This window comes from Hyperolius riggenbachi, chromosome 8 (assembly GCF_040937935.1).
Source record: "Hyperolius riggenbachi isolate aHypRig1 chromosome 8, aHypRig1.pri, whole genome shotgun sequence".
Lineage (NCBI taxonomy): Eukaryota > Metazoa > Chordata > Amphibia > Anura > Hyperoliidae > Hyperolius > Hyperolius riggenbachi.
In genome coordinates this window covers 13183619-13196852 of record NC_090653.1, presented here as the reverse complement: position 1 = coordinate 13196852, position 13234 = coordinate 13183619, and the positions used below count along the sequence as shown (strand labels likewise).

The window sequence follows — 13234 nt, the reverse complement described above, 5'->3', positions numbered from 1 at the left end:
AGCAGCAGTCTAAACTCACAGCACTGAAAAATCACAGGGCAGAGTATACTGCATGAGTCCGCTATTGTTCCTAGCCACATGGCTAATTAATATTCACTGCACAGTAGTGTTGTCCATTACGATCTTTTTTTGTGAGTGGAATAATCAGGAAGCAGGGAGGACATGGCATCACAATTGGCTTCATACAAGACAGACAAACATGGAACCTGCCATGAGCTGTCAGGAGGATCAATCTCTGCAAATACTATATAAAGATTCTGTGAAGTACAAACGTGGACAGTGAAATGCATATGTAATGTAAGTACAGCCAATATTTAGCTACTGATATGTGTTTTTTTTCTCTGAGACCTTATACCTAACAGCTCCTCTTTAACCTCCTTAGCGGTAACCCCGTGTGTGACACGGGGTAAGCCGCCGGAGGGTGCCGCTCAGGCCCTGCTGGGCCGATTTAAATATTTTTTTTTTTGCTGGACGCAGCTAGCACTTTGCTAGCTGCGCCAGCACCCCGATCGCCGCCGCCGCGCGCCCGATCGCCGCTATCCGGTGCGGCGCGCCCCCCCCCCCCAGACCCCTGCGCTGCCTGGCCAATCAGTGCCAGGCAGCGCCAAGGGGTGGATCGGGTCTCCCAATGACGTCCCGACGTCGCTGACGTCATCCCGCCCCGTCGCCATGGCGACGGGGGAAGCCCTCCAGGAAATCCCGTTCTTTGAACGGGGTTTCCTGATCGCCGGAGGCGATCGGCGGGGCTGGGAGGATGCCGCTGAGCAGCGGCTCGCTACATGATTTAAAATTTTTTTTTTTTTTTAAAACTGCTGCGCTGCCCCCTGGCGGTATTTTTCATACCGCCAAGGGGGTTAAGCATTATTTTCACTGGCTTCGAATTCTCAGAAACGAACATTCCGCGGAGCACTGAATAAATAATCATATCTTCAAATAATATAATCTGGCTCCTTCAATAAATCTATTTATTCTTCAAAAATACATAGCCAACGTTTCGAGACAACTTGTCTCTTCTTTAGGGCTTATACATTTATTTCACAATCACAGCATAGATAGTATGCTTACACTCGTATCCAAGATGGATCTGGCGGCTCCATCCTAAAGCGTATGTGTTATTTGGCTTTTAGACACCTGAGGTACTTTGCTCTTCTTGTGTGAATAATTAGTTGCACAGAACAGAAGCAACTGTTGCCTGTTTTCCACAGCTGCAGAAACTGATTGACCAGCAGGAATTTAGCTCTGACACAACCAGTCTTTACAGAGTCTGGATAGGAAGGTGCAACTATTGCTTGAATTTAGTTGATTGTAACCTATGTTGCACATTGATTCATACCACGGTCATTTTTGTGGTTATTTTTAGTCCTTGATCATGAAAACATGTCATAACTATTTATTAATTACACTTGTTATGTTGCTCGTATACACTGAGTTTATGTGAGGATCTGTTTCTGTTTCCTGCTAGCACAGATTAAGTTAATCACCTTCAGATTACATTATTTTGCTTAACTTTACTCCAGCATCTTTTCTGAGTTTACCAGACAAAAATAAAAAACTTCCTTAATAATTAATTGTTTTAAAAAAACCTGGCATTTTACCAGTCACCTTGTTAGATGCTGTAATTATTTAATTACAGCTTTTAATATATTTTCTTGGAATTTATTTCCTGTGCTCTCTAGCAGAGTGAGCCCATCTGGGCCTGAAAATGAGATTATCGTCTCCAAAAGTGCATTTCATTCATTAGCCTAACCTGCTTTAAGGAACAGATAATGTGATTAGTCTTATTCACTTGCCTGCTGGAATAAACTTGCCTCTTGCTTTGAGTCCTCAGCGATATGAGACAGAACTTAATCCTCTGATTGGTTGCTGTGGAGTGATGCGGCCCAAGATGTTGTAGCCTATAATTCATATCTCTCAGGTGTCCTGGCCTTGACAGGTTAAAGACCACATTCATGAAGAAATGTAGTTTAGTTTGCAGTGAAAGGATGACTTTGCCTTCCCTCGAGCAGGCCTGGTTCAGGGTATCCTGACTTCATTCTGCTACTGATCCTGTGTCAGGTGTTTATTACCCAGACATCCTGTTCCTGAAATTAAAAGGAATCTGAAGCCAAAAATAAAATTCAGTTTTCATACTTATCCAAACCTCCCAACTTTTTTGAGATAAGAATAAGGGAGATTTCAAGTAACGTTCCTGGGCTGTCTCTGGGGGAAGCTATTTGTTCTCTAATTCATGATATAAACAAATAAGGAGAGGTAATTTCTGAGATAAAACTGGTCAGAAGAGATAAGTAGTGAGTAAAGTCAGCTAGGACCCAATCTGATTCACATGTTCTCCTAGCAGATACCTTTTCAAAAGTATCAAAAATGTAGGTGAAAAAGTCATTATTATTCTGAGTTTTTTATTGCTTGTTGGTGGCTTATAGTGTTGGGCGAACAGTGTTCGCCACTGTTCGGGTTCTGCAGAACATCACCCTGTTCGGGTGATGTTCGAGTTCGGCCGAACACCTGACGGTGCTCGGCCAAACCGTTCGGCCATATGGCCGAACTAAGAGCGCATGGCCGAACGTTCCCCGAACGTTCGGCTAGCGCTGTGATTGGCCGAACGGGTCACGTGGTTCGGACCCGAACGCGCTCTGATTGGCCGAACGGTCACGTGGTTCGGGTAAATAAATACCCGAACCACGTCATATCTCCGCCATTTGTCTGTGGGTTTAGCTTTGGGTAGGCAGGCAGGGTAGTTCGCGCTCCAGCCACGCTAGCCAGGGTCCCCCCTGTCATTGTGTCACTGCTGGGAACAGTAGTACACCGCTTGCTCAGCCACACTATATAGCATTCTGTTTACTGCCACTCTGTGTACCTCGCTCAGCCACACTATATAGCATTCTGTTTACTGCCACTCTGTGTCTGCTGGGAATAGTAGTACACCGCTTGCTCAGCCACACTATATAGCATTCTGTTTACTGCCACTCTGTGTACCTCGCTCAGCCACACTATATAGCATTCTGTTTACTGCCACTCTGTGTCTGCTGGGAATAGTGGTACACCGCTCGCTCAGCCACACTATATAGCATTCTGTTCACTGTTCTGTGTCTGCTTGGAATAGTGGTACACCGCTCGCTCAGCCACACTATATAGCATTCTGTTTACTGTTCTGTGTCTGCTGGGAATAGTGGTACACCGCTCGCTCAGCCACACTATATAGCATTCTGTTTACTGTTCTGTGTCTGCTGGGAATAGTGGTACACCGCTCGCTCAGCCACACTATATAGCATTCTGTGCACTGTTCTGTGTCTGCTGGGAATAGTGGTACACCGCTCGCTCAGCCACACTATATAGCATTCTGTTCACTGTTCTGTGTCTGCTGGGAATAGTGGTACACCGCTCGCTCAGCCACACTATATAGCATTCTGTTTACTGTTCTGTGTCTGCTGGGAATAGTGGTACACCGCTCGCTCATCCACACTATATAGCATTCTGTTCACTGTTCTGTGTCTGCTGGGAATAGTGGTACACCGCCCGCTCAGCCACACTATATAGCATTCTGTTCACTGTTCTGTGTCTGCTGGGAATAGTGGTACACCGCTCGCTCAGCCACACTATATAGCATTCTGTTCACTGTTCTGTGTCTGCTGGGAACAGTAGTACACCGCTCGCTCAGCCAGAGTATATAGCATTGTGTTTACTGCCACTCTGTGTACACCGCTCAGCCAGACTATATACCATTGTTTACTGACACTCTGTGTACACCGCTCAGCCAGACTATATACCATTGTTTACTGACACTCTGTGTACACCGCTCAGCCAGACTATATACCATTGTTTACTGCCACTCTGATTCTGCTGGGAACAGTAGTACACCGCTCGCTCAGCCAGACTATATACCATTGTTTACTGACACTATATAGCAGACTATATAGCATTGTGTGTACACCGCTCAGCCAGACTATATACCATTGTTTACTGACACTCTGTGTACACCGCTCAGCCAGACTATATACCATTGTTTACTGCCACTCTGATTCTGCTGGGAACAGTAGTACACCGCTCGCTCAGCCAGACTATATACCATTGTTTACTGACACTCTGTGTACACCGCTCAGCCAGACTATATACCATTGTTTACTGCCACTCTGATTCTGCTGGGAACAGTAGTACACCGCTCGCTCAGCCAGACTATATACCATTGTTTACTGACACTCTGTGTACACCGCTCAGCCAGACTATATACCATTGTTTACTGCCACTCTGATTCTGCTGGGAACAGTAGTACACCGCTCGCTCAGCCAGACTATATACCATTGTTTACTGACACTCTGTGTACACCGCTCAGCCAGACTATATACCATTGTTTACTGCCACTCTGATTCTGCTGGGAACAGTAGTACACCGCTCGCTCAGCCAGACTATATACCATTGTTTACTGACACTCTGTGTACACCGCTCAGCCAGACTATATACCATTGTTTACTGCCACTCTGATTCTGCTGGGAACAGTAGTACACCGCTCGCTCAGCCAGACTATATAGCATTGTGTTTACTGCCACTCTGTGTACACCGCTCAGCCACACTATATAGCATTGCGTACTCTGCCAGTCAGTGTGTATATTGCTGGGATCAGTAATACTCCACTCACCGTCAACCACTATATGAGCTCAACATGAGTTCCCCAGAGACCTCCGCTGTGAGCAGCACTCCCAACAACAGCAACAGCCAACGCCCCACGCAAGCTATAACATCCACCCCAGCAGCCAGTGGTCAGCAGCAGCCCTCCCCGGAGGAGAACGTTGTGTCCATCAGTCCGTCGCCAGAGCGATTAATGAGGGCTGCCATTGAGGAGATGATGGGGCCTGATGTGGAGGAGGAGGTCTGGCTCAGGCCAGCATCCCAAGTTAATGTTGAGGACGATGAGGGGTCTGTGTCTGGGGATGTTGGGGTGGCAGAGGTGGTGGGTGGGTCAGACTCAGGAGAAGAGTTGTATGATGAGGATGATGATCGGGACCATCTGTATGTGCCTCAGAGTCCGACCCCGGAAAACATGTTGTATCGTGTGTTTAGGTACTAAAATCTGCGTTCCCTCCCAGTAGTGTTGGGCGAACAGTGTTTGCCACTGTTCGGGTTCTGCAGAACATCACCCTGTTCGGGGTGACTATATAGCAGACTATATAGCATTGTGTTTAATGCCACTCTGTGTACACGGCTCAGCCACACTATATAGCATTGTGTTTACTTCCACTCTGTGTCTGCTGGGAACAGTAGTACACCGCTCACCCGCCACTGTATAGCATTGTGCTCTGTGTCACTGCTGACAATAGTGGTACACCGCTCACCCACCACTGTATAGCATTTCTGTACTGCCACTGTACTGCTGCCAGTCAGCGTGTACTTTAAGGATAAGTGAAATGAGGAAGAAATCCGGTGAAAGAGGGAGGGGCAAGGGAAGAGGTGTTTCCCCTGACGGTTCACGTACAGGCCACAGGGGAGCACCCAAGAAAACCCACTCAATACTGCCCATGTTGTCCAGGACAACAACCCTCACAGATCCAAAAGAACAGGACCAGATAATTACTTGGATGACCTCTCAAGCGTCCAGCAGTGGGTTAAGCAGCACCAGCACATCACGCACGAGGTCCGAGTCCTCAGCCAGTTAAAGTCTGGGCTTTCTTTGAAGACTGCACTGAGGATGTTACCATGGCGATTTGCAAGGTGTGCAAGACCCGCCTGAGCAGGGGGAAAAGTATTAACAACCTCTCCACCACCAGCATGAGCCGCCACATTCTATCCAAACATCCCACTCTGTGGGCAAACGCGGCAGGACAGGGTACCACCAGCAACACTGCCTCCCTTGGGTTCACCAGACTCACCACCAGACCCGCCTCAGCAGCAGCAGTAGCCCAGCCATTGCGTGGTTCACAACATTCACAAACATCAGACGATGCTGACACTGTCACTTTCCGGACTAGTGCTCTTGAGGTCTCCCAGTGTTCATCAAACACAACAACCAACAGCCCTTCGGTGTGCAGCGCTACGGTTGAGTTGTCTGTCTCTGAGATGTTTGAGCACAAGAGGAAATTGCCAGCAAATGACCCCCGGGCCGTGGCAGTAACAGCCAGCCAGCATAGCCAAGCTTCTGGCCTGCGAAATGCTGCCATATCGAGTGGTGGAGACAAACAGCTTCAAGGGCATGATGTCAGTGGCCATCCCACGTTACGTTGTTCCCAGCCGCTACCACTTTGCGCGCTCTGCAGTGCCTGAGTTGCATGAGCACGTGGTCAGCTAAATAACCCGAAGCTTGAAGAATGCCGTTGCCTGCAAGGTTCACCTCACCACTGACACCTGGACGAGTGCGTTCGGCCAGGGTCGATACATCTCCCTTACCGCGCACTGGGTGAACCTTGTGGAGCCTGGCAGCGATTCCTCACCTGCTACGGCGCGGGTGTTGCCCACGCCGCAAACAGCTGGATAACAACAGCAGCACCTACCTCTCTGACTCCTTCTCCTCCAACGCATCTCAAAGCTGTACCTCATCCGGAAATGCTAACCCAGCACCAGCAGCAGTAGGATCGTGGAAGCAGTGCAGCACAGCTGTTGGCATGCGTCAGCAAGCGTTGCTGAAGCTGATCTGCCTTGGGGATAAGCAGCACACAGGGGAGGAAATTTGGAGGGGAATAAAGGAACAGACGGATTTGTGGCTGGCACCGCTGGACCTGAAACCGGGCATGAAGCTAGACACCTGGCACGAACTGGCAATGTACGCAATAGAGGTGCTGGCTTGCCCGGCAGCCAGCGTTATGTCGGAACGCTGTTTCAGTGCTGCCGGAGGCATCATCACAGATCGGCGTATCCGCCTCTCCACAGAAAATGCAGACCGTCTGACTCAAATTAAAATGAATCAATCCTGGATTGGAAACGACTACGCAACACTCCTGGACCCCAACCAAGTAACATGACCGATGAACATCTGGGATGGTTTAGCGTTTCCGGTCCCTGTTTATTGAACCTCTCATCTGTATTACATTTATGACTGCATGGCGGCAAAAAGCATTGCTGCTATATCCGCACGCTTTTTGTCCTCATGCAAGGCCTGGGTTGTTGTGTCTCACAAAGCGTGGCCTTCTCCTCCTGCGCCTCCTCCTGTTCCATCACGTGTGCTGCTGCTGCTGCTGCTGCTGCTGGGTTACCGTTGCCGCGTGGTCCCTGTTTATGGAACCTCTTATCTTTATTACATTTATGACTACATGGCGGTACAAAGCATGCTATCCGCACGCTTTTTGTCCTCATGCAAGGCCTGGGTTGTTGTGTCTCACAAAGCGTGGCCTTCTCCTCCTGCGCCTCCTCCTGTTCCATCACGTGTGCTGCTGCTGCTGCTGCTGCTGCTGCTGGGTTAGCGTTGCCGGTCCCTGTTTATGGAACCTCTTATCTTTATTACATTTATGACTACATGGCGGTACAAAGCATGCTATCCGCACGCTTTTTGTCCTCATGCAAGGCCTGGGTTGTTGTGTCTCACAAAGCGTGGCCTTCTCCTCCTGCGCCTCCTCCTGTTCCATCACGTGTGCTGCTGCTGCTGCTGCTGCTGGGTTAGCGTTGCCGCGTGGTCCCTGTTTATTGAACCTCTTATCTTTATTACATTTATGACTACATGGCGGTACAAAGCATGCTCTCCGCACGCTTTTTGTCCTCATGCAAGGCCTGGGTTGTTGTGTCTCACAAAGCGTGGCCTTCTCCTCCTGCGCCTCCTCCTGTTCCATCACGTGTGCTGCTGCTGGGTTAGCGTTGCCGCGTGGTCCCTGTTTATTGAACCACTTATCTTTATTACATTTATGACTGCATGGTGGTACAAAGCATGCTATCCGCACGCTTCTTGTCCTCATGCAAGGCCTGGGTTGTTGTGTCTCAAAGCGTGGCCTTCTCCTCCTGCGCCACCCTCCTCCTGTTCCATCACGTGTGCTGCTGCTGGGTTAGCATTACCGGTCCCTTTTCCTGGAACCTCTTATATGTATTACATTTATGACTGCATGCCGACAAAAAGCATGTTACCTGTGCAAAGAAAACAGACATTTCCCGCATTTAAAAGACAGTTTTCCCTTTGAAACTTTAAAATCGATTTTCTCAAAAACTATAAGCTCTTTTTGCTAAATTTTTTTTTCCTCTTGTACCCACTCCCAAGGTGCACATACCCTGTAAATTTGGGGTATGTAGCATGTAAGGAGGCTTTACAAAGCACAAAAGTTCGGGTCCCCATTGACTTCCATTATGTTCGGAGTTCGGGTCGAACACCCGAACATCGCGGACATGTTCGGCCTGTTCGGCCCGAACCCGAACATCTAGATGTTCGCCCAACACTAGTGGCTTAACAGGCATATTATTGATAAACTATACTTGAGGCTTATACTTGAGTCAATAAAAAATTCCAGCTTAAAAGGGACAAATATTGGAGTTGAGTTATACTCAAGGTCAACGTATATACAAGGATATATGGTATTATTAGTGCTGCATAATATGTTGACACCTTATACAATAAAATAAAATGTTATTATTATTATTATTACTGCCTGCTGTGTCCCTGTCTGTGGGATTTTCACTCACTTCCTGTGCTGACAGAATGTGAGTAGATCTCTGACACTCCAACAAGGACACAGATAGAAATATCTAAAAAACTGTAAACTTAATGCTCCAGGGGTGTAGATATTTGTCTCTGCAAGTTAATGAGAAATGATTTGGTGGAGGAAATTGTTCTGGTCCTGATTCCTGAAGTGGTTTAGTAAAGTTAAAACCTCCTCTGAGTTTCTATTGCCATCCATTTCTCCTGTTCATGGGTCCACCTACAATTTCTAACCACTTAAACTCAGAATTTGTGTACCTGATTTGGTAGAACTTATAAAAAGGTTGACTGATTTTGTCACTAAGAACTGATAAAGTTTTTATTTACGGTACATCTATTTTAAATACTGATATGTTTGTCAGGTATTCACTCACAATTTTATGGAGCAATATACTAAGGAAAAGTGAGTTCTCTTTAAACTGGACCTGAACTCATGCACAGGACTGAAGGGAAGCATAGAGAAATGCACCCTGTATGTATTTAGAGAGTTTAGCCTGTCTAATCCCCCCTCATCTGTGCTTAATCACAAGTGGCGATTTGATCTCTCCCCGTGTCAGCTCACCGCCATGGCAGATAATCTCATTGGGAAGCACAGGATGTTAACAATATGTCAGCTGTAACAAATACATCTTTTTCTTTAAAGGTTTCTATGCTATTGCGTATCTTTTAGTGCAGAGAGGAAGTTCTGAGTTCAGGTCTGCTTTAAATGGACACGTTTCTAGTTTGTAGATCCCGGGAGGGTTTCCGGTTGATGCTTGATCATTTCCTGTGATTTTGTTTGGGATTTACCATGAGTTGGATGTACAGTATTAGAAACTTCATAAAATTATTAACAATTTAGTCTATTTAAGATATCAAAGATGCATTTTGATTTGAACAAGAAAATAATTGGCTCTTTCTGTGTTTCCCCAGGGGCAGAATGTGTTTGGACTGGACGTCATTGAAACTCCAGAAGGCGACAAGTGGCCGCAACTTATTGTCCAGCAGAGTTTGGACAGAGAGCAGAGAGATACGTATGTCATGAAGATTAAGGTAGAGGATGGTGGAAATCCGCCCAGATCGAGCACGGCTATCCTACAAGTGACAGTCACCGATGTCAATGACAACCGACCCGTATTTAAGGATAAAGACATAGAAGTCAACATTGCCGAGGATGCCCCCATTGGCACCTCTGTAACACAACTTCACGCAACGGATGCCGACTTGGGCTCCAATGCCAAGATTCACTTTTATTTCGGTAACCAGATATCCAATCTTGCCCGGCGCCATTTTGCTATCGACAACAATACTGGATTAATCACCGTTAAGGAGCCACTGGATCGGGAGGAGGCTCACTACCACAAATTGACTGTCTTGGCCAGCGATGGTAGCTCCACCCCATCAAGAGCCACAGTCACCATAAACATTACGGATATAAATGATAACATCCCATCCATCGATACGAGGTATATCATCAACCCCGTGAATGGAACTGTACAGATATCAGAAAAGGCCCCAATTAATACGAAAATAGCCCTGATTACCGTCACAGACAAGGATGCTGATCTTAATGGCAAAGTCACTTGTTTCACAGACCACGATGTCCCATTTAGGCTAAAGCCAGTGTTTGACAATCAGTTCTTATTAGAGACGGCAGCCCCTTTGGATTTCGAGACCACCCGGGAATATGCCATCAAAATAGTTGCATCTGATTCTGGAAAGCCACCTTTAAACCAGTCTGCCATGCTTCTTATTAAGATAAAAGATGAAAACGACAATCCTCCCATTTTTACGTACCCTGTGATTGGGTTGTCTTTTCCCGAAAACAATCCTCCTGGTACTGAGCTAACCAAAATCAGTGCCACCGATGCAGACACCGGTCGTAACGCAGAGCTTAGCTATATGTTGGCTCCCAATGCCCCTTCCATATTCAACCTTGACAGGAGGACGGGTATTCTTACGGCCGTGAGAAAGCTGGACAGGGAGAAACAAGACCGTTACACTTTTACGGTCATTGCAAAAGACAATGGAGTACCATCATTGCAGACAAATACCACAGTGACCTTATCGGTGCTTGACCTAAATGATAACAGTCCATCCTTCACACACAATGAATACAACTTCTATGTACCTGAGAACTTGCCCACCATGGGAACCGTTGGTCTTATCACAGTCACTGATGAAGATGTTGGAGAAAATGCCGAGTTTACGCTTTCACTTGTCAATGCCAGGGATAATTTTATAATCGACCCCCACACAGGTGTCATCAAACCAAATATTACATTCGATAGGGAACAACAAGGCTCGTACACTTTTCAAGTGAAAGCTGTGGACCGAGGCGTACCACAAAAATCATCAACAGTCAAAGTGACCATATTCGTTGAAGATGTCAATGATAACAGACCTGTGTTTGTCATGCCATCTACCAATTATTCATATGAGTTAGTGCCAACATCAACCAATCCAGGATCTATTGTGACAAGAGTTTTTGCTGTTGATAATGACACAGGAGTAAATGCTGACCTACGCTACAGTATAGTTGGTGGGAACTCAAGGGGCTTGTTTACAATTGATGAGAGGAATGGCAACATCAGCTTGAAAGAGAAGATCCTTGCCATGGACCATGGCATGCACCGACTTGTCATCAAAGTTAACGATTCTGGAAAGCCCGAGCCCTTTCACACTTTAGCTCTGGTTCATCTTTTTGTGAATGAAACCATTACCAATGGATCTTATGTTCAAGAGCTTGTGAGACGAAATATGGAAACACCAGTAGGACAGAACATCGGAGAAGGAGATATAACACCACAAACCAATGACTATGTCAAAATCATCATCGCCATCATTGCTGGAACCATGACCGTCATACTTGTCATTTTTGTTACTGCTTTGGTTCGTTGTCGCCAAACCCCACGCCATAAGGTGGTTCAGAAAAATAAGCAAACAGGGGAGTGGGTTTCTCCCAACCAAGAAAACCGTCAGATCAAGAAAAAGAAGAAGAAGAAGAAGCGCTCTCCAAAAAATCTTCTGTTAAACTTTGTCACCATTGAGGAGAATAAAACAGAGGATCCAGCCCATGAGCACATCAATGGCACCTTGGACATCCCGGTGGAGTTGGAAGAGCAGACAATGGGGAAATACAATTGGGGCACCACTCCGACTACCTTCAAGCCTGATAGTCCAGATTTGGCCAAGCATTACAAGTCTGCCTCTCCGCAGCCTACCTTCCAGATTAAGCCTGAAACCCCGGTGCCTCCAAAGAAACACCACGTCATCCAGGAGCTGCCTCTTGACAACACTTTTGTGGTGGGTTGTGACTCATTGTCTAAGTGTTCCTCCAGTAGCTCGGATCCTTACAGTGTCTCGGAATGCAGTTGCCAAGGAGGTTTTAAGGCACCCGGTACCATCCACACACGACAGGTAATTTAAATTTTACTAGTCAGTTTTCCCATCAAGGTTCTCAATTTTTCATGTTTTGTTTAGTCCGTGGTAGACATAAATGGGCTCTATGCAAAAATGTACCGTATGTTTATTTTATTTACCTGTTGGAAAAATGTAATCACCTGTTAGCTTCTTAAATGACTAGGGGATTGCAGCAGAGAAATACGTTGAATATGCTCTGTTTTCCTTTCCATTGCTATTGCTTTTAGAAAGTCGAACGGTGGTGTCACACACTGCTAGTAGATTTTAGGGTGCAGAGTAAAGAAGTTATACTAGAGTCCATACAGTCCAGCTGAGAGGGACATCAGAATAGTGACCTTGTGAAAGGTCGCTGAGAAATCTTTGTAGTGGACATCTTTACTATTGAATTTACAGGAGTGTAAAGAAGCCAGCAAGTACTTCAACACCAGTGCACCTTAAAAATAGGACATTTTTCGAGTTTGTTCAGCTTTTTGGCGTATCCATATACATTACTTCCGTAATACTACAACATGCAAGAGATTTGGAAGTTCCATTTTTCTTCTAAAACTTACTTGCTAAATGGTATAATTCGGTTTAACTATCCACATGTAGGACCTCATTGCATCACCGTGACCTTAATTTTGTAGCACATTGTCTAAAATTGTCAAACCAACAATGATGGTCTGATCTGATGGTGCTGTTCATTTCCAGCCTAGTTTATTGTTTCCTAAACCAGGCCTCAAATCAACTTCTACCAATGGGTTTTTTTTAGACTTATAGAAATGCAGACATGAAACCAACAAGCATTGATTCCCGTAATACCTTTAACGACTGGACTGAGTAACTGTAGATAGTTGATTGCAAGCTTTCGAAACTGTAAGTTACTTCTTCAGGCATGCTACAGAACTGAGTTGGGTACGGTTCTGATACAGTTCTGTATGCCTGAAGAAGAAATTTAAAGTTTGGAAATCTTGCAATAAACCATGTACAGTTAGTCATCAAAAGTATTACCGTAATCAACTTTTCATGTCTGCATTTCTGCTCCTCAACTAACTCCGGACCATACTTCACTTGTTTCAGACATTTAGCTATACATGTTATAGAGAATGTGAGACTGTCACTGCAGTAACACCTAAGAGGAAATAGCAGATGGGAGTATCTACAATATGATCAGGCCAGTTTTATAAAAAATATATTTGACCATCCTTTGATATATGTATCGCCCCTTCTCTCATAAATCAAACACATACTGTG

General features: G+C 45.9%; 1 protein-coding gene across 9 annotated transcripts in view; it reads left to right on the top strand.

The window, feature by feature from the left end:
- PCDH11X (protocadherin 11 X-linked) overlaps positions 1 to 13234 on the top strand; it is a 1835932-nt gene that overhangs the window by 410513 nt on the left and 1412185 nt on the right. For all 9 annotated transcript variants that reach the window (XM_068249999.1, XM_068249997.1, XM_068249998.1 and 6 more), the window contains one exon: positions 9512 to 11998. In XM_068249999.1, coding sequence (XP_068106100.1) covers positions 9512 to 11998 — 2487 coding nt within the window. The remainder of the gene's footprint in view (positions 1 to 9511; positions 11999 to 13234) is intronic.